The sequence below is a fragment of the Pelmatolapia mariae genome, linkage group LG16_19 (genome assembly GCF_036321145.2).
Source record: "Pelmatolapia mariae isolate MD_Pm_ZW linkage group LG16_19, Pm_UMD_F_2, whole genome shotgun sequence".
Lineage (NCBI taxonomy): Eukaryota > Metazoa > Chordata > Actinopteri > Cichliformes > Cichlidae > Pelmatolapia > Pelmatolapia mariae.
In genome coordinates, this window is record NC_086241.1 from 50,915,836 (window position 1) to 50,937,625 (window position 21,790).

General features: G+C 41.3%; 1 protein-coding gene across 1 annotated transcript; it reads left to right on the forward strand.

The window, feature by feature from the left end:
- The first annotated feature begins 11,316 nt into the window (after positions 1–11,316).
- Positions 11,317–14,371, forward strand: six6a (SIX homeobox 6a). Its single transcript, XM_063498976.1, has 2 exons — positions 11,317–12,564; positions 13,554–14,371. The coding sequence occupies exons 1-2, from the start codon at positions 11,993–11,995 to the stop codon at positions 13,717–13,719; spliced, it is 738 nt and encodes a 245-aa protein (XP_063355046.1). The 5' UTR covers positions 11,317–11,992; the 3' UTR covers positions 13,720–14,371.
- Positions 14,372–21,790: the final 7,419 nt, after the last annotated feature.

Here is a 21,790-nt window from a genome sequence, read left to right on the forward strand (position 1 = left end):
GGCTGAATGGAAACCTTCAGGGATTCAAAGATGCGTAAGATTCTCTGACATAAATCATATGTAACACGGCCAGGTGAAAAAAAGGACATAATAGTGTTCAAAGAATTTTTTTTTTTTTTTTTTTTAACAAAACACAAAAATATAGTGTAGTGCAGCCTTCATAAACAATAATTAAACCAAAAGCTGTTGTAAATGTTCTCTATCCGAGCCTGAACATTCACCTGAATGCTCCTCACCTTTGCCACAGGAGAGCAGTGAGCAGAAAAAGAGGAAAGCCAAATGAATGTGGAAACGCACACATAAATAAAACAGGAAATTGGGGGCTAAAAAGTGCAAATAATCACTGGATGTGAATGTGCCCATTGAAGCACTCTTTTGGGTGCTAGCCCGATGCTCCCACTAATGGTCTGTTTTACTGAAGTAGGACCAGGAATGCTAACCTTCTCAATGCTTCACAACTCAGGGCAAGCATGGCTGCGCTCCCATTTGTGTATGTGCGCGCACCTATGTGTGCCTCGCTGTTATTATCCTTTCTCTAGAAGGAAGGGAAAAAAAGAAAAGGGGGGAACTCATTCTAGCATACGCTCCCATCCTGTAATGAACAGAGTCTACATATTTATGTTTTTACCAGTGAACACTCGAAACACAAGAGGGGTTAAAGTAAAGAGTGGGGAGGTCTTTGGACCGTTTTCAATATTTCCCCCCTCTGCGCCCCATAGGGCAAGTGAGGGTTTGGTTCTTTATAATAATCAGGTGACCAGAGGAAAATAGTTGTGGCCTTAACAAGCCCAAATTAAAAAAGAACATCATTTTCATTATGCAGTCAAACACAATTACAAGCAAATGTTTTCTCTGTGGAGCTGCCCCTGCTTTCAGGGTCTTTGTCCCTCACTCCTTAGTGTGTGCAGAGAAAGGCCCCGGTGGTCAATGGGCAGCTGAGTGGCGTGTTCAGTGGAGGCCCACATCCTTAGCCGCCAGCACAGAATACGTTTTGTTAGAGCAGCAACCATACATTCTCAGCAGATTTGTTGAATTAGAGAGCGCAGCGGGAGATGGGGAAGCGGGGGGTAAGTGATGGGGAGGACTTGTTGCTAGGTGACTGACATACAACTGCAGCATGCCAGTTTCCAGAGCCTGGCACTCCTTGTCTGTTTTTGTTTTGTTTTTCTTCCTTACCTCGTCTCCCCCTCCACCCCCCACGCCGTCTCCCAAACCCTCTACCCCGCTCCACCCTCCCATCAATTCACTTGTCTAGCTCTCCTCATTGCTGAAGTGTAGATAATAAAACGGAGAGAAAATACACAAAACAGGGCGAATGGCAGAGGATTTTACAATACCCTTCTACTACCTACTAAGAACCTAGTCATCAGCTTCTCAACTGTGTCGATACTTAAAAAAAAAACCCTTACTGTGGTTGAGTGTTGTAGCAAAAGGAAAATGCTTTTATGGGGGAAAGTAAAGGTGGATCCTCTCTTTCTAATGTGCCAGTTAGTATAGAATCTGACATAAAGCATTAGCCTCATGGAGACACTTTGCGCTATCAGCAAAAAAAAAAAAAAAAAAAAAAAAGTCTTTTCCTGTGGCTGGTAAGTGACACACAAGGACAGGCAGGATTTCTCTGAGCCCCCACCTCCCTGTAGGCATCCCTGCTTGGGAGATTTGCCATTTGAAATGCTGATATTTCTCCCAAGCACACTCTTGACATACTTGCTGTGTATATATGCATGAAGCTATCACCTTCTCCCTTATACAGATCTATATTTTCTTGTAAAACCCATATTACTGTTTTTTGGATTGCTTTTTTTTCTGTTTGACAGATTCATTGAATTTTCCTGAGCAAACACTTCCCTCAGCTTCACCTCTCAATCCATAAGTGTCTTGCCTTTCTCCTGAATGCCTGACTTAGCAGTCTGACTACTTACTTTGTCAACTCCATCACTGCTCGTCAAGCATCTCAGTCCCATCCAGCCAGATCTGCAGACAGAAGTTATGAGCACGGTGGAAAAGACTGAAATGTAGAATACATGTCTATATCTATACTGTTGTGAGCAATTTAAGCTTATCCAAAAGATTAGTTAAGACAATTAGGACGTGTACATTTAGGTACGATGCTTATGCTTTTTTAAATCGTCATTTATAGGTTTATGTTTGCAGCACTTCTGTGTTCAAGTGTATGAATACATGAAAAGAAGTGACTGCGGCTGCTGGTGCTGCCAGTTCTGGAGAGGCCTTACCCGCACACGTCGTCTCTCTGCTTTTTTGAAAATGTATTACATCTTTCAACATCACATATTCATTCCAGGCCCGCGTAGGGTGTAGAAATTCAGGGTCATCGGGATTTTTGATTTCCCCCTCGGTGTTGCATTTATTTGAAGCTCTGTCTGAAGGTCAAAACCAAATACACCCAAACGAAGAAGCCATTGTTGATCTGTTTCTCCACCTTGTGCCTCCATATTCCTTTTCACCAAGAAAGCGGCTATCTTTCTTTGTGCTGCCGGGGGCTTATGAGACTATCAGAGCACACCTGTGCCCTGAGGAAAATTCCCTTGCTCTCTCTAAAGCTGTATTATTCAGCACAAGGCCGTGACAGTCAGTGTTTCTAAAAGCATTTGGAACATTGTAAATGGTGATGCTAAAAACTCTCAGGAACCCACCAAGGTATCAAAAAAAAAGCAAAAAAATAAAAAGCAAAAAAAAAAGCAAAGATACTGTATACAATAGCATCGCTTTATATGTTGGAGGCTGACTAATTGCCAGGAACGAGATATAGGCTTCACATTTGATGGTAAAATAGCCTCTGTTGTAGCTTACATTAGCAAAATAACTGAGTGAAAGCAATGAAAAGTAATTTTTGCCATGTGATCAAATACTTTAGTAAATTTGGTGATTATATTTTTTTTAAATTAGCCTGCTGAATGAACTCGATGACTCAGTGAAATGCTCGTTTGGAATGTTTTATTATAAACTGAACAGATCAAAAATTGTAACATTAAGTAACCATCGCAACTATTTGCTCAATTATGTCTTATCAGTGTGGGTTTTATTTTGTTATTTACTGGCTGTTAAATGTGGGCATGTAATAAGGCCAGCATTAAATGTCAGTATTAATAATACAATAAATATTACTGTAAAAAATAATTACATAAACATTCAATCAATTATACTTTAATTATACTTTTTAAATAACAACACAAAATGTGTGATTTAACATAACTTTCCCTCTTTGACTAAATAACTATGACAGTTTTCACTGTAAATTCATATTTCTGGAATTTAACAGGTTGCACTCAGTGTTCAAGTTTTAAATGAATGCCTGCAATCCTCTGTTTAATTGAGGGTCTGTTTGTGTGTCCACCTGTGTATGATCACATGTGCTGGCAATGAAAGAGCAAAGGTTATCGATCCGCGCAGCTCAGCTCAGCTCGGGTCCTGTATTGACATGTGTTTCGGCTGATGGGATTAGCAGGCGCAGCATTGCTTTTGGTCAGGCTACAAACAACTTCAGAGATAAGATGGCATTAACGCTGTCTCGAGTTTTACTGGCTCAGCCTCTCTGCTCCTGTCAGAGCTGATGTGCTGCAGCGTGCCAAACCATTTGGCAGGATGTTAATGAAACTGGATGCTGACGAGACCCCAAATAAACTCATGGCACATTCTTTGACAGTTAGGTAACAAATGCATTGAGTTTAAAAAAGAGCATTTGTAGCCCTCCTCTAATGAATCCAATCTTTATCCGACTTAAAATGTGGAATTTTTTTCTTGAACGGACACCAGTGATATGAATTAGCACTGCTATATCACTGTCACTAGAGCTCACCGTGCGCAGGCTAACAGCCAGACTTTTTATTGATCATCGTCCTCTTCTTTTCTCTGATCTTATCACTTTGGTTGTTAGAAAACCCACTGCTGAATTTTATGTTTTACAGTTCGCTCATTTACATTGACCCGAATCCCCAGCATGCCTGTTAAGTATATGATTTAATCTTCCCTGGCAGGAGCACCCAGAGCACCCCTCTGCTTGGCCTCCTAACATGCATTTTTAATCATTATATTAAGATGTCACATAACAGTCTGAGCTCATCAGCAATGCTGCTGGCCATAGCAAATATGGATTCAGCTGTTTAGGGTAGTATTAGACACAGGCTGCTGCCTATTAAAGAGTAATCACTGAATGGGGATGTGTAAAATGTGCTTTTTCTGATATGAGAAGCATAGTAAGAGCGACGACTCACCTGCAAATAAAAAGTAATCTTAGTCTCTTTTTTAAAGACTATTGGAGGCTGTTATATTTACTGTGGAGCGGACAAGAGCGGGAACCAGTGAGGAAATCATTTGACTCATCTTCTCAAGGTCTCCGAAGTCTCCACAGGGCCTTGTCCTTGTAGCACAAGACTGCTGATGCCAAGCAGTGCACTGAGAGGGCTGTGCATGGATAAATATTTGAGTATTTGTGAGTGGCGAAAGCGAGATGACTCTCAGCCTGTCAGTTATGTTTGGAGGCCTGGCATCAAACAAACAGGGACCTGCTCAGTGACACCCGGTAACTCAGGCAATGACATCAACACATACACATATACTTTCTTTTTGCACCCCAGTGCTCCCCCTCACCCACCTCTGTGCATCTCTCACTCACTAACACACACACACACATGCAGCCCTGTCAGCTAACTTCTGTCAGAGACATCACCCTCTAGGTAGTGCGGTGAGCTTCGTGCACACAGTGATCAGGCAGCTCGCCAGCTCTGCCTTCTCCTGCCTCTACCTAGATGATCCCCTTCATCCTAATGAGCTCTGTCAGAATGGCATTTGACATAAGCCATCAATAAAGCACAGCTGACAGATATTAAGAGTCTGGAAATCCAGGATATCCCTGGTCACTGCCTCTTGTACTGCAGACAACTCCTGGACTCTTTAGAAGGCAGATTATTGCATCCAAGCTTTGATCCAGTGCAGGCTTAATGGACATCCCAACTTTAAAATATGCACTTTCATTCAAATCTCTAAGCAGTATGTATCATTTTTATAATAAACCAGCCTGTTTGATAATTGCTGCTATTATTTTATATTTCATTTAAATGGTGAATTGATTAGAAAATAATAACCTTAGCCAATGAGAACATCTCACTTTCTAATAGACCGTGAGTGCAATTGTGCCACATTATATGGTGAATTTCTTTTTTCTGAAGCAAGCTTCACAGATTGCTGCTCTTCTGCGGTTGGCACTGATAAATACTGTGTCAAAGAAACAATTGTGTTTTATAGAAACTAATCAAATTAAAGATGTCTTTTTGATCATCGTAGTAAAGGAGGATGACGAGTGTACCCTTTACTATAAAGCAATTGTAACCTCAGGGTGAAGCCACTGCGTGGAGCTCAGTATGATTCATTCTCCCGAGTTTTCTCTCAGTGCCTGGATGTGTGTAGGTAGTCGTTATGAGAAGGCAAACAAATAAATGTATGAAGGCAATCCAGCACGCCATGTTTGTACAAGAATGAAGTGTTTGTAGCGGATATTTTTAATAAAAGCATATTTTCTACTCGCATACAACACATTAAGTCGCACGCATCCTAAAGAGATATGTGTAAAGGTCACTTCTGAAAAAGCTGTGATAGTGCAGACAAAAGAGCAAAGTATATTGACAGTGTGTGTGTGTGTGTGTCTATTTTGACTTGGAGGAGCAGAAGCTCTTAGACAATGTGAAGTGGAGGTGAGGCCCAGGCGGCATGGCTGCGGCGTTGTGACCTCTGCCCTGACTCACGCATCATGTAGCTCCCTGGCGCCAGAGGTCCTCCTGAGCGTGATGAGTTTTGACTCCTGTCACCTCTGGGTGTCGTCAAGATCCTATGACATGGACAGCGTTTTTTTATTTATTTTATTTTATTATTTTTTTTGAGAGGGTGACCACCATCCCCACCACCAAAGAAAGGAGCGAGAGGACCCTTGGGGACCCTTATCAGACAACAGGAACCAAGGAGGAGGTTTGTTGGACGCCTTTAGAGACAAAAATAATTAGAAAACTATTTTTAGAAGCTTGTTTTTTACAGAAATGTCCCTCATATAATGCTCAGAATAATGGTTCTACAGTCTCAGTTAGAATATAACGTCCTCATAATAGTATTAAATAATAGGCTAATTTGTGATCATTGAGATGTAAAAACAGAGTGCTCTTTTTTTCCTGTGTGAAGCCTGGAGTATTGTAAAGTTTGTTATTGAATAAAATAGATAAAGGGAGAAAGAGTGTGTGGGTGGCTGCAGAGGAAGGTCTAAAGACCAAGCTTTCAGCCAACCCACCTGTCTTGACGGTTTGTCTGTAGCTACATCAATGCAGTACATTCAGTGAAAAGGCTTTTTCATTTGATAAATATCTTCTCATACAGTACTCAGGTTTGACGACTGGACCCTTGCGATGCCCCTTGGACCTTAGAAAACACTACAATTTGGCCGGTTTACTTTCATTCACTGTTACACTTGATGGCTGCAGTTCAGTGTGTCAGAAAACAAGGGAGTGATTGAAAGCATACCACTGGATACCAGTTTAATGCATGCTATGTATATGGAAAGTCACTTACTGCTGTGTTCAGTTTCATGCATGTTGTTCTTAAACGCGTGTACACGCAGGCTTTACTGCTCATAATTACCAGGTTGGCATTTTAGCTGCTGCCTCAAACACACAATCATTTAGTTGTGCGAGTGCTATAGGCGACGCATGCATTTGTTCATTTGCAATTTCTGCCCTCTATTACTCTCCCTCTTACACAAACACTCACAAACGCGGGTTATATAAAGCGGTGCGGTGTGCACCGTGCGCTCTCCCTAGTTTCATTTAGCCCTTTATCTAGTCAGAAATTGACTGCATTCAAGAGTGGAATGGATGTAACAATTGCATGCACTCTATAGCATGCTCCGCAAATGTGTTTTTGAGAAAAAAAAGGGGGGGTGGGGGGTAGGTTTCAAGGTATTCCTGATGGCTTTCTGCCAAACATTAGAGGTTCGCTCTCACTGTTCCTCACTGCATTGTTTGTTTGCGACAAAAAAATCGTGTTTCCCCTACATTTGTGACAGGAGGAAGGGGAAAACGTTTAGATTTTCCGACGCACTGTGGGAATGAAATATTAAGGTTCTGGAAAAACCTTGTAAATGGGATCTCAATTTTATGCTGCAGGACAATAGGGGGATTTAATAAAGTTACATCTACAGGCCGCAGACAGTTGGTACAACCTTTTGTAATCCTACAGAGATTTACACAACAGAAAATCGATTGGACCAAGGTGTTTGTTTGGCCTCTGTGTGACATGATGAACTGTTTTGTTGGTAAAATGACTCTTTACGTAGCATTGAAACACTCACACAAATACTCCTTGCTGCTGTCATGTCTACGCTCTGACTTTATGGCATTGTGGAATATTTATTCTATAGCGTGTGCTAGAGTATGCTAGTATTAGTGGGTATAAGGTCAAATGTCATGTGCACTGGTTATAATAAGAGTATTATGGCTGAGCTCTGTAGTAGATGCCCTGTGGAACAAAAGCATGGGAGAGCTGTATGTGTGTCAGGACAGACGAGGCCGTGTGTCTGTGTGTGTGTGTGTGTGTACACAGCCTCCAACACTGGCTGCTGCAGCATTGTGGCTCTCCTCTGTTCATTTCAGCTGGGCTGTGTGACTGAAAGGCAGTGGATTACATACACTCGGGGCCAATGGGTCAGTGGATAAGAAGTCTTCTCTGTTACCACAAATCCAGAGATTAAACACAGCGTCAAGAGCTAGTGCCGCCCCGGGGGCAAACGGGTTTGAAAACACAACTCTGAGAGCTTTGGCTTAACCCTCCTGTCATTGTGGAGGCACAGCAAACATATGAGTGAAGTGATGTCTCTTTAAGTCCCAATACATTTGGGTATAGTGGTTGTGTTGGTGACATGATAGCTTAATTGGAAAGTTAATCCTGTGCTGGGACAGCTGACTCTAAGTTAAAACAGTCTGTCACGAGCAGAGAGAGCTCAGCTAAACACTGCAGCCTGTGAACCTACACACTAATGTTTGCATCCTTCATCTTTGCCAAGCAGAAGCGGCTTCCCGCCCGGGCAATTAGCTGTATACATTATCATTGTGTGGCAGTGCTTTCCCTCACTGCCTTCTGGTTTTTCAATTGATGCTGTTTAAGTGATTTAAAATGTGCCGTTTCCATGCGAGACAAATCAGAGCATATTTAAAGTAAAGGTGATATTATGCATTTCAGATGCAGACCGGCATTTGTTTGTTTAGCAGGCACGAACATTTTTGGTGTACCTGTGCACGTTTGCTTACATCTCAGCGGGCTTGTGGACATGATGAGCAGATGGAAAGAGAAAGGTACTGTAGGTCTGTATGGGATAGTGGCAGGATGGCTCTTGGTGACAGGCTCTTGTAGTGTCTTGTCTGCTCCAGTGATCCCAGGGAATCTGGGTCATTTCCAGCCTGTTCGCATCTAACTATTCCCCACTCCTTCCCTCCCTCCGCCCAGGGCAAGCTACGACCCAGCTACATGCAAGTGATGACACAAAGTAAATGTACTCATCTCTGATCGTAAACACCTCATTCATCGCTCCACCTTGCAGTGCTCTTTATGCTCTTGTTTGTCATGGAGCTGCCACCCACCTCGAGTAACATGCATATATCAAGCTGTTTCTCTTTGCCAGTGATATTCTCAAACTCTTTAATGTAGTGAATCTCTTGGAATTACGACCACAGCAGCTTTATAATGAGCCACTGTGGATAAAGTGCTACAAAGCCTCCATTATTCTTCATTACAGTAGGTTACTGTTGCATTTTTGAGTGTGTGCAGAATGATAAAGGTTTCCAATCGGTTACTGTGCTTTTATTTTATTTCATAAAAATGTGCGGGTTGAAAAGATAACAGTCAACCCTGTTAAAAGTCTCAGTGACAAGTTTTATTTGCAACTTTCCGAATTAAATTTGTAGTCATTCATTTTAGTTCACAGCTGAATTTTATTACTAGGTGCTACCTTAATTTGCTTGACTCACCCTATACCTCACCACATGTTTTCAGTCTTCTCGAGCCAAGTCTCTCATTTGAGGATTTGAGTAAGAAGATGTGGAGAAGGTACAAAAATAACAAGTTTTCACACTCATTTCAGTTTATAGGCCAAGAGGCATTTGCCAACTCTAATATATAGAAAGCTGAAATAGCCTGAAGTTTGTGTGTTCGTGTGTGTGTAACTGAGGACTGAAGAGAGGCTTTGGGATTGGTGAAACAAACAGACAAAAGAAAGAAAACAGATGCGTTTGAATGACGTCCACTGTGTCCCTACGCTGCATGTGCGGAGATATTGGTGTCAGGAGGCCTATCCTTCTGACATGGTGTCATAGGCCTTTACGCATTGCTGTACACTTTGGGCGTCAATCGCGTCGGCTCAGTAGTCGATATTTAGGATTGCATTGCCAACCTGTGGCGGTGTTGGATAAGGTATAATCACAGGTTCACGAAGTAGCAGAAACAACTGGCTAAATAAAAGGAAATGTTACATTTGTGAGCCTTTATACGAGATAAATATGCACAAACGCCTGTTTATTAGCGCAGTAGGCCTGCTCATAGTGAATGTCACTATGAAAAAAAATCTACTTTTTCTTTTTCTTTTAAAAAAAAAAAAAAATATATATATATATATATATATATTATAAATCTTTAAAAACATGCCTATAAGGTAGACGTGTTGCTTACACAGCATGAGCTACAATAGTTATTTCCAGTTCTCCATTTAAGAGATCCAAATCAGGTTTATTTTTTATTGATGCACGCTTCCTGGAGAAAGCATTGGAGTCCTTGTAAATTTAGGGTGAGTCGGGAAGCCTGCAGGAATGAAATATTTACAGGCAGCTAAATATTTCAAGCCAGCACCTTGTCAGTCGCCCTCACAATTTATTTCCACTGCTTCTTCCGATGGCGGTCTTATTCTTTATTTACTGCCATTGGTGTTGTAGTATGGGTGAATGAGTGGCGACCCCGGACAAATACAAGTTAAATAGTCCCAGTCTGTACATTGCTCCTCTTGCGTGCGCAATTTTTGAAAGATAACGTGGTGCATATTTTTGACAAATTAACTGATTGTGCTCATTATTATTATTATTTGATATAGAATGAAACAGCCAAAGACTGAACAGCTTCCTGTACAGAAGGCATTTCATAACCCCACATCAAGAGTATATAATTCATGCAAAAAGATCCCGAAGGGGATTTGGATCGAGCGTGTGGTGCGTGCGCGCACGTGCACGACAGAGAGAGAGAGAGGGAGAGAAAGAGAGAGAGAGTGGAGGGGGGGGGGGGGGGTATCTGTGAAAATGATATCAGGCTTTTCCGTCAGAATGAACTTTACTACTGTATCCAGCCATGAAATAATCTGACCTGACACTTCAAACCATCTGCGCTATCTATCCGCCCTCTTATTTACTAAATCAGCCTGTGCACAAAACGGAGTGTGTCTGATACTAAAACCGAGTAGCCTGGCGGGGCCATGATAATCCTATATACACAAATATTTCTCCCCCTGCTTTGTTTTACAGCTATCACGAGCTGGACGGACGCAAACGCGTGTGCGCTGATGGAGGCTACTGTAAATTAAAAGAGAGAGAGGAAAAAATAACAACAAAAACAACAACAGCAACACAAAACTGAATAAAGGTACCTAAAGGCTGTCATCACACTTACGACTGCTAAACAACAGCAAACGTTTAGCCTCCGTTTGGAAAAAAAGAAAAGAAAAGAAAAAAGGAGCATTTGTTCACGGGTTATATAAAAGAGCGCGCTTCATCGGCGACAGCTGATAATATTTTATTATGATTATTGTTAATAAAGATTTTGCAGCTGTTCAAGGTTGGCTGCAGATTTGAGGTCCTGTTGAAATGCTTTAATAAATACCGACAATCACACTTTATTTATATTTGTGCACTTGCACTGTGGCATAATTTTATATTAGACGTGCGAAAGGACAAAAATATATATTATATATATATTTAAAATATGGTATAGTGGCGCTTATAGTAGCGCTTTATAAGATTCTTACAGGCGTACGATGGGCCGGCTTATCATGACGGAGGGTACATCACAGAAAGCATGGCAGCCTAGCAGGCCATGCTAAACACAACTACAAATGTGATGTGTCGAATTTAGCTTCCACGCCGTCTAATATTATCTGTTGTTATTTATTTATTTATTTATTTATTACCTCAGGGCAGGGCAGGACGGGGCAGCCTATAGTCAGCGGGGATGTGTCATTTTGCTGCGTAAAGCCTGTTTCATAAAGGGAGACTGAGCGTGTCCGTCTGCTCTGGCACTTCACTATATAGGACTCTTCCTTTAACACCGCCCGTCGCGCACAAAGGCGGAGGAGAGCACGGAGAGGCAGCTAAACGTTTGAAGACGCCAAGCAGAAAAGGTCAAAATGTTTATATTATTTTTGAAAAGGGTGGTGCTGAGTGCTCCTTTCCGCCTGATTGGCTGAACTTGACAGTGATTGACGTGCATCCATGGCAACCGGGCAGCCAATCTGCCAAGTCCAATAGGAAATCATCGGAGGGGGCTTGACTGTCTTTTTCTCTCCCCCCTCCTTAAAAATACATCTCAGCTCGGGCTTTAATTCTTTCGTACATTCAATCCCAGCATACCTTGAAAAATAGACTACACCGCCGCAGTGGCTTTAATTTTTCCCCTTGCACCTTCAGCCCTTTGCCTGCCAAGTTTGCCAAGCCCAGAGGATGCGGTAGCCGGCCCCCACGCAGCATTGTCCCTCCTCTGTGGCGTTTTTGGCGTGTGCGTTTTTTCACGGCTGGTCAGACGATTGGTTCGATAACTTTGGGATTGCCTTGTTTTCTGGGTTGTCTTGGATTGCCTCGGCGCACGGGAAGAAGAAGCGGAGGACTCGGCGCGGAGGAGAGAGAGAGAGAGAGAGGAGAGAGGAGAGGAGAAAGGAGGGGGAGAGGGAAACACGGGAGAAGCCTCCATGTTTCAGTTGCCCATCTTGAATTTCAGCCCCCAGCAGGTCGCCGGGGTCTGCGAGACTCTGGAGGAGAGCGGGGATGTCGAGCGCCTGGGCCGCTTCCTCTGGTCGCTGCCCGTCGCGCCAGCGGCCTGCGAGGTCCTCAACAAGAACGAGTCGGTGCTCAGGGCCCGGGCTGTCGTCGCGTTCCACACTGGCAATTTCCGTGAACTCTACCATATCCTGGAGAACCACAAGTTCACCAAAGAGTCGCATACGAAGCTGCAGGCGCTGTGGCTCGAAGCGCACTACCAGGAGGCTGAGAAGCTGCGGGGCCGCCCGCTGGGACCGGTGGACAAATACAGGGTGCGGAAGAAGTTTCCCCTGCCCAGAACCATCTGGGATGGAGAGCAGAAAACCCACTGCTTCAAGGAGAGAACCCGGCACTTGTTAAGAGAGTGGTATTTGCAGGATCCCTATCCAAATCCCAGCAAAAAGAGGGAGCTTGCACAGGCTACTGGACTTACACCTACACAAGTAGGAAACTGGTTCAAAAATCGCAGACAAAGAGACAGAGCGGCGGCCGCGAAGAACAGGTGAGCTCCGTGCATAACCGTCACCGCCACAATCCTAATTTACGCGAACGCGTCAGAAACGAAACATACCCACACTCCATTACTGCCCATCAAGTGATTTGCCCTGCTTTCAGTTTAGTATACGTGTCTCTTTGGAGGCAATCAGCTCTGACATCAAATCTTATTAAAGTCAAAATCATACCGTAATCCCGATTTTCTTCTTCTTCTTTTGTAATAAACACCGCTTTCAGTGTCTGTGTTGAATCGCAGAAAATGGCCAACCAGCACAACCAAAAATGGCAACGGGTTTCTCCGTTTTCTCCTGTCAGCAATGAATTATTTGGACTCTGAATAAACATTTGTATTATTTAAGTGTAATATTCCGACTGAAATTAAGTCGACCCTGCAACTACATTAATGGTATTTTATTAACAGTGACTCCAGTATACTCCTGATACTATTATTAGCAGTAATAATAACACAAACAACATAAATCTAATTGCTTTTTCATGCAGTTTAACTGATGTCACGTTGTGCTTTCAAAGAACTATTTTCACCGGCTCTATCTGCCTGTTAGATGGTGGGGTCGACTTGCATAAGGTCATGTTTCATAAAGCCTTGTGTAAGCTAGACATTTACTACTGAGAATGACATTTGAAATTGTCCCATATCCAACAGTTATCCAAATAATATATTTGCTGTCTCCCTGTGGTACGTGGTAAAAATGTATCAATTATAAATTCACTAAGAAAAAAGTCAAATTTCACAGATTTCATTTAATATTTTTGTTTTGTTTTGTAAAAGCAAAAGTAGACATTTTTCTTCTTCTGTATGTTTGTTTTAGGATTTTTTTTTTTGTCAAAAAACAAACAAACAATTTTTTTAATAATCGATGTAGACAATATATTATATATGTTCTGTATATATTATATAATTATAGACAATAATTTTGATGATCCTCGAAATAGACGGGCTTTTATTCTCATGTCGTCTCTCCTTCCTCTGCTCAGGCTCCAGCAGCAGGTCCTGTCCGGCGGCTCGGTTCGCTCCCTGGCGGACGAGGATGGCACCGTGGACCGCCTGGGGAACTCGTCCAGTCCTGAGGCCAGTCTGTCCAGCAAAGCAGCCGCCTCGGCCATCTCTATCACCTCCAGCGACAGTGAATGTGACATCTGACGGGCAGATCGAGGGTGTTAATGAATTAAAAGGGGATACGAGTGAAAGACAATCCAATAAACAAGTCATAGTGCCTGCGTTGAGTTAAAAAAAAAAAAGAACATACACACACACATACACATACATACACACACAAACTAATATTTGACGGCTGCCAAAACATAAAGGGATCTGTGATCTGATCTGCTGCGGACTGCCCGTCCTTATCCTTTTAGGCCTATACTTTTGTTTGCGTTTTACCCACGTGCGGATAACTGAACTTAACACTTGGACGAAACACATTTCATGGACTAATAAGCCAACGCTTCGAGATGAAACGTTAAAAAAAGAAGAAGAAAAAATAAGTAAAAGGAAAAAAAGGAAAAAGGGATGAAGACATCTACACGCGCCTAACCTGCTGTTCTCTGTGGGTATTTCATGTTGAAAAGAACTGTGATATTTTTACTTTAAAGTTTTATAAATAATGTTTATTTGCCTATTTAAAACGATCTGCTCTGTCTCTTCGAATTTCATATTCATTTGCTTGGTGTTTTTAATACTTACCTTCTACACAGGTAAACCTGTTGAGCATGCGCGCTTTAGTGAACATGTGTTTCAGTAAAAAGAAAAAACCCCCGTAAAGATAACTTAATAAAAATAATTGTTGATTCAAGAGAGTTTAAAGTTCAGTCTTATTTCTTGGATTGTCGTGTGGATAGAGTAAGAGGAGAAAAAACAAAGTGTGAATAAAGCTGTAAAAATATGAACATTTATATGCTATATAATAATCTTGGATTTTTTCGCTAAGACAAACGTTCTAGTGATATTCGTTTTGATACCTCGATGCTCGACTCCTTGACACGTTTCAGAGTGAGGCCTAATTGGCCGACATGCTTTGCGTCCTGTAATGCAGGGTGACAGCGAGAGGTCACGGAAAGGCCGGCTCACTAACCCGGATGATCTGCGGGAGAGACCATGGAGATCAAAACACAGCACAGATTGTGGACCTGGGCTTTACGCTGCACAGACGGCGCAGGAACAGGCTTCTTAAATCGTGCAAGTGTCCATTTTCCCAAGACATCGGGAATCAGACCGTACATGAGGCAAAGCAGTCTAGTAATTAACATAGACAGCGACGATGAATTTAACACGGTGATGCACGCGTACATCATGTTATCTTGACATGAATGTGTTTGGACAACAGCTATATAGTTTGTAAGTTAGATGTGTGTGTGTGTGTGTGTGTGTGGCGCGCGCAACTGAATGCTAATTTCATGTTTAAAAGTTCGGCAACCCTTCAGCTACAAAAAAGCTTTTTAACTATTTTATTTTATTTTATTTTATTTTATTTTATTTTATTTTATTTTATTTTATTTTATTTTATTTTATTTTATTTTATTTTATTTACCTGCACAGCCTCTGCTGCCTTTGTGTTGCCCTGCAACCAGAAGCGGGATGTGAGCACAGTGAGAAAATCCAGACTAAACCACAATGTCAGCCTTTCCAGCTGATGGGGCAACCACCTGGTTTCCTCCTATTTGCCATTAATTAGGCTACTGTAACTTATGAAGCACACAAAAGCCTTTCAGCTTGAACAAAACAGAAGCCAAACGTGTATGGTGAATTGGAGAGAGCGAACAAGTGAAGGGTACTAAATGGGGGTTCAGGGTGCTTCTTTTTATTTATTTATTTATTTTTTTGCTCCTTTTTCAATCTAGGAGGACAAAACAGCTAAATATTTCCGTTTCTATTGAGAATAAGGACAAGGGGGGACTACATGAAAAAAGTCTTTCTTGCAGTCAATAAGGTTGTCAAACTGGTCAGCGGTAATCAGTGCTAATGATGGGTCTGGGGTCCCAGCGCAGACAAAAGGGGTCCTGCCGCTGTTTTGTGAGGAGAAGCGACCGCGGGTCGCTATCCAAAGAAAAGACTCCGTGAGGAGAGTCCGGGGCGCAGAATCACAACTTCTCCTGTGTGTGTGTGTGTGTGTGTGTGTGTGTGTGTGTGTGTGTGTGTGTGTGTGTGTGTGTGTACTCGCTCTCTACGGGGTGAACTCATGGCTTGGCCTATTAATAGGATGTAATCACCATTTTATTGTCTTTATTTGTGACTAGCCCGCACATAGACGCAGTGCGGTGATTATTCTGCGATGAAGTTCTGAATTAAGCAATTTAACGAAGTTTTTTGGGGGGCTAAATGAAGCAAAGTGACGTCTTTTAACTTAGAAAACTTGTATTTGTCAGAGTAGAACATTTCCCGGTGCTTCAGCTTTAAAATATTTTTTAACAAGTTAAGGATAAGTGGCGCGGAGACTCTTTGAGCTGTGGGTGTGATATGTGATGAAGGGCAGGCAGCAGCCTTGGTTATGTGTGTTTACTGTGATTGAATCTATCAGCGTCCTTCCGTGCAGACACTCTGGAGTGCAGCATTGTTTATCTATAAGCAGGACTACATATCAAAGCTGTGTGTGATTGAATTGGATCCCCAATATAACCTACTTATTATAATTGTATGTATATACGTGAATGCGTCCTGGACGTTTCCTTTGGTTGATAAATAGAATTTCATTCGTGTTTTCCTTCAGGCATAAAACGCAAGATGCTCAACAGTCTCCTCTCACGGTGTACCAAACTGTGATGGAGGAAGCAGGAACGCTTAACACCTGGGTAAAAGAACAAAAAACAAAAACGTGCGTTCCAGATGCAGAAAATGTTTGTTTTGAGTTTTTCACCTTAAATTTGTGAGAGATCCAAATTTTGTCTCCTTCACTGTCCGAAAACCCTTCATCTTACGTTTTATTATGCATGCCCACATTTCCCCCCACTCAGATCAATACGAAATGCAAATTAATGTTTCCATCAGGGGATAAAATAAATATAATACCCACGAGAGCATCTGCACGGAGGGTCTTTCACCTGGAGTATCCCCTGAAGCTGGTGTTTGATTAAAGCCCGTTTAGCGTCTTGATAACTCAATAAAGTTAAAGCGAGAGATCTGACTGCAGAGGTGATATTCCTGGTAGAGCTCTGTAGGCTTAAACAGAAAAAGAAACATCCTGATAGTTTGCTGGAGTACATCTGGACACCTGCTGCATCCAAGCAATACCCACAGGCTGTCTGTGAATGTAAGGCATTGATTGGATCCTCGGAGTTTAGCACATTGTTCCACTGATGCATTAAAATATGTGCCATAAATTTGGAATGTGCTGATTTTTACACTCTGAGGAGCTCTGGAGTTTTCAGCAATTGAAATAAAAGTAGACCACTTAAATTCTGCACAATTTTGAGGTAATCTTCCTTCTTCTCTGCTTCGTTTTGGCGGTGAATGTACTTTTTATTCCGCTGCATTTAGCATCATCGTAGATTCTGATTATTATGCCATGAGGGAACTCGACTAATAGGTACACCTGTACAATCTAATACAATACAGTTTGCATGATGCGAAATGACTGTTCTGCTCCTTGGTTTCATTTGCACTGCAGGCTTCGCCAAAGATGTATTAATTAACGTGTAGTTTTGTGTGACGTATACAGATCCTTTACTTAAGTAAAAGTACAGATAACAAACAATGAAATACTCCAGTACTTAAGAAAAAGTATTACCAGCAAAGTACCGGCTATTTAAAGCTTGAGAATGAAAAGTATGCAGTGTGCGGAAATATTTGCGTTTCGTTTATGTGTATACGTTGCATTTTACCGCTGTGGGTGTATCATTTGATCATTTTGCAACAAAAAGTCAGCTTTCATCTGCTCAGAAAATTATTTCTGTTGTTCTTATTAGACTCTATTTTCCACTTGATCCAAAATTGGTTAAAGCATTTCACCCTTCCGTTAACCACAATCTTTTTTTTCCAGAATCACCAAATTTGGAGATATGTGGTTTGCCTATCTCCAGTATCTTGACACACACACACACACGCACACGCACACACACACACACACACACACACAAATAATAATTGTAACCCAGTGATATTACCAGTGTATATATCTGTGTAAAAGGGGTCACTATGCACGAAGCGTGCTGCAGGGTATTAATTAACTATTTCTAAGTAATAATAATAATAATAATAATAATAATAATAATAATAATAATAATAATAATTTTGATTCACCGGTATTGGACTTGTGGCATAAACTGAATATTTTCCTTGTCAGCACATCTCCTGAATTGGTCGAGGTCACTCAGCAGGGGAAATGTGCCCTTTTCAGCAGGGCTTTTGTCCTCCGCCCTCTTCGTTTGTCTATCAAAAACCGCACCCCAGCAACTTAAAAAAACAAAACAAAACAAAACCCCCCAAAACAAACAAACAAAAAATTCATCTTGCTTGTTGTTTACAAGGTTTCACTGCGCGATCTTTAAAAAAAAAATCGCCATCAAAAATAATTTATTTGGTTGAGGAAAGCGGACGTTTTTTTCTGTCGGCTCATTGTGCAAAAGGCCATGAATTTGTATCCAAATAATTCATTTAAAGCCGTTCCTTTCCCCAAGTTCTTTCCAACCTTGGGAATGTAACTACTTCCACTTATTTGTGTTTGCTTGTTAAGGTGTTTTTCTTCCCATCTGAGAGGTTTTCTTTTCAAACAATGGCAAACAATGTGTTTGCGCACTGTGGAGATGCTTCACTCTGTGGGGGCTTCACAGCACAATCGTCATCAAAGGATACTGAAAATGGAAAAGTGCGTGCCAGTGACGCCCCCTGGCGGTGGTGTTTTACTACAGCAAAAAGGTGTCGCTGGTGGGGATGAAAATACTCAATCCAGTTAAGTTTTTTAGTTTTTGTGTTTTTTCCTTTCAAAAAGGTGGTTAAACTTACAGGGTTTATTCCCCCCCCTTTTATTTCATTTCCTTACATAAAACGTAATAAATAAATAAATTCCCAAATATTGAAAATCATGCGGATTCACTGCTTTAAAGCATATTCCAATTGCTTCAAGTAGTCCTGAATGAAAACAGGATCTGAAAACACAAATGGAAGTGCATACATGCTTTATATGCTGTCTGTTTGATTATGTTTTTTTTTTTCTAAACCATGTGTCCGTGCAGGTATCAATCTTTACATCACGCAATCTAAACGGAAGAAATGCCAGATCTTTTCATCCAGTCTTGTTTTCTTAATTTCAAATCGTTCCGAGCGATCACATTTGCAGCTGATAGCCAAATAATATTAAAGAGCATCACATTTGTTATTGCAGGTGTCAAGAGATCTACAATACTACTGAGGGCACTAGTGTCTTCAGTAGAAGCTGTCCTGATTAGATTTTAAAGCCCGTTGTTGACCTAACGCATATTTACCTCTGCAAATGCCAAATTTAAAGTCAAATATACTCAATCAAATTTAAATGATAAGTGCTGATTTCCTGTGGATGGATGTGCTCAGCCTCCGAATCGAAAGGGAAGTGCTGCAGGAGACTTTCAGCACCACGGACAGAGACGAGGCTCTGCACCTGCAGCACACTCTCCAACCACCTCATCAATCATTTGTTCTGTAATTATCCACCTCTTTGATACAGATGATATTGTTGGGGGATGATATCATTATTCACATCCGCGGAAAAGAAAATCCTTTCAAAAAAGCTTCAGACAACGCTACAAAAACTTTACATGCAGACTGTACCCTTTTATGGGTTGCAGCTGCTGTAGAGACACACATTTATAGTAAGTTTGAAACAAAGGTCTTATTTGGACTAATTTCCAGTGATTCTCGGTAAATTAGTTCTTTGGATCGAACGCAGGGTGTCTGTAATAGCCTCGGAACTCAGAAAAAGTCTCCAAATCCACCACACAGTAGCATCATAACTGCACCAATTTTAAGGACCTTCTGTATAGGTCGAGCACTCATTGATCAGCCGTTCTTTGCAGGTTGTAGGTTACAGCGCTGTAAGTTTAACACGCATTGATTGGCCACGTTTCGTTTTTGCTTCTAATCATCTGTTCAGCCTCCGAGGCGCGCTTGGATCAATCGGCCAATCTCAAACGTCGCTGCTCACTTTGGAGACCGATAGCGGCCCGGTTATTATAAGTGGTTTTTGTTTTCGGAGATGCTGGGAATAGAAATAAGATGACTGCATGAGCAGAAAACACGCCGTCTATCCCATCGCTATGCTTACCCACCTGAAGATGGAGCTGCTGTTTGTGGGTGGAGGTCAGACGGCCTTCAAGCACGTGGCTGTGGCTCTGAGAGAGGCTGGCCAGCGTTTAAGGAGCCAAGAAGAGTCCATTACTCTGGTGACACTGTAGAGCAGGGGTGGACAATGAATTCCCTCAAAGGGCAACATGAGAAACTGGGACTGTTATTGAGGGCCCACCAATAAGCTAAACTGAAATCTGCTGAATATTAATTTAATCTCTTTAGAGGCTTTTTGGTCCAGCCCTCCACAACAGTCCCAATTTCTCATGTGGTCCTTTGGGGGAAATTAATTGGTGCAGGGATTCAAATATTTCTTCAAGTGTTGTTTTTTTGTTTGACTCAGTAAGTAGCCCCAGGGCAACAAAACAAACATGCCCCCCCCCCCCCCCCCCCTTTTCTTTTTACATTGAAAGCAGAAAAAAGTAAACCCAGTAAAATTACTGGCTAATATTACACTTTCATTGTTTGGTGGAACAAGAGTAGGACACAGCTATGGATGATAATATTTATCATTATTGTCGTCCACGCTACAAGTTAAGGGATCCACCTCGCTTTACACTGTGTCAGTGGTGCATATATTTAAAACTACAGTAATTATCCTGCACAAAACACACAGTCAGAATACTCAGTTATTAACCAGAGCCAATAATGTGGCCACATATGCTCCAAGACAGTAAGTACAGTAAATAACTAAAGTAACTTAAAAAATACAATAGTGGAAGAGTTACAAAATATAACAAAATAGCCCCAATAAACACAAATAGCTCTAATCATAACTATCCTACTGAAATATATGTAGTTCACACTGAGGTGGCCTGTAGCACTGATGAGAGTGTGGGGTATAAAGCCCAGTTTTCCTATTTGTAAAACAGTTCTTTTGACATACAGGTGATAACAGGTTTCAGCTATAATGACTCATTACACATCGTGGGCTAATGTTTGGTCTTCTGCTATTATGCAGCCGAGTAACAAAAAGAAGTGTAGGATCTGTTATAAGCCAAGTACATAATCAGTAGCCCTCAACATTACATCTGTCCGTACTTAATATACTTAGACTGAGTGCTACATCTCTGGTGCATGGCTGTTTTTAACCTTTACTTCAACTTTCAAGGAAAGATGGATTTCAAATTGGTCAGTTGGTCAGAGAAGTTCAGTTTATGGCCACCAGATGGCGACAGCGACCAAATAATGACATCTCTATTTTACAGTTCTGTTCTGTGGCTCATGCTTCAACGTTTAAACACAAGTTTATGTGTGACTCTTAAAAAAAAGTCACAAATGGCCTGTCAGATTAAACCAGATAATTACTATAAAACCTTTTACATCTCACTTTTTATTTTTGATATTTTTGTCTTGGCTATATTGATATATCGCTTTTATTTTTATAAGACACAAACAAACAAACAAAATAACCCCTCGAATTTTAAATGCACTCAGTTAAGAAAAACAAAAATCCTTATCCGAGCCTTCATAAAATCGCTAACTTTTGTAACTGTATGTTTGCCTGGTTGAAACGAATTTAGTTACTTTCAGCTAAATAAAAAAGAAATAAAAAATAGATGAATAAATAAAAAACTCAAATCTAAATACCAAAGGACAAGCTGACTCACAATAGCTCAGTCAAAAAACAAAACAAAAAAGCATCAAGTCACCGTTAGTGGGTGTGTGTAATATGCAGACTGTTTGCAGTATTTCCCTGCGGCCACAAGATGGTGCATAAGAACCATAATGGAGAGGAAACCGCGCATGCGCATCAAAACTAGGCTTTGCAGACATCTGTTCTGTTTAACTGCAGTACACATTAAAGCATGTACAATAAAAGGCCTCAAAGAGAGAAAAAAGTTGACGATTGCTTTTATTTCAAAGAAGAGAAAGTAAACAGTTCCACTCGTCAGCCCGAGATAACACAGACTATACACTATGTTTGCAGGGTAAGTGTTACCATGTTTTTACTTTAAATATT

Excerpts from the sequence above, each read along its gene's own strand:
- six6a (XM_063498976.1), top strand. The coding sequence starts at position 11,993 with ATGTTTCAGTTGCCCATCTTGAATTTCAGCCCCCAGCAGGTCGCCGGG. Across the intron at positions 12,565-13,553 it reads GCGGCGGCCGCGAAGAACAG|GCTCCAGCAGCAGGTCCTGT; the intron begins GTGAGCTCCGTG and ends TCCTCTGCTCAG.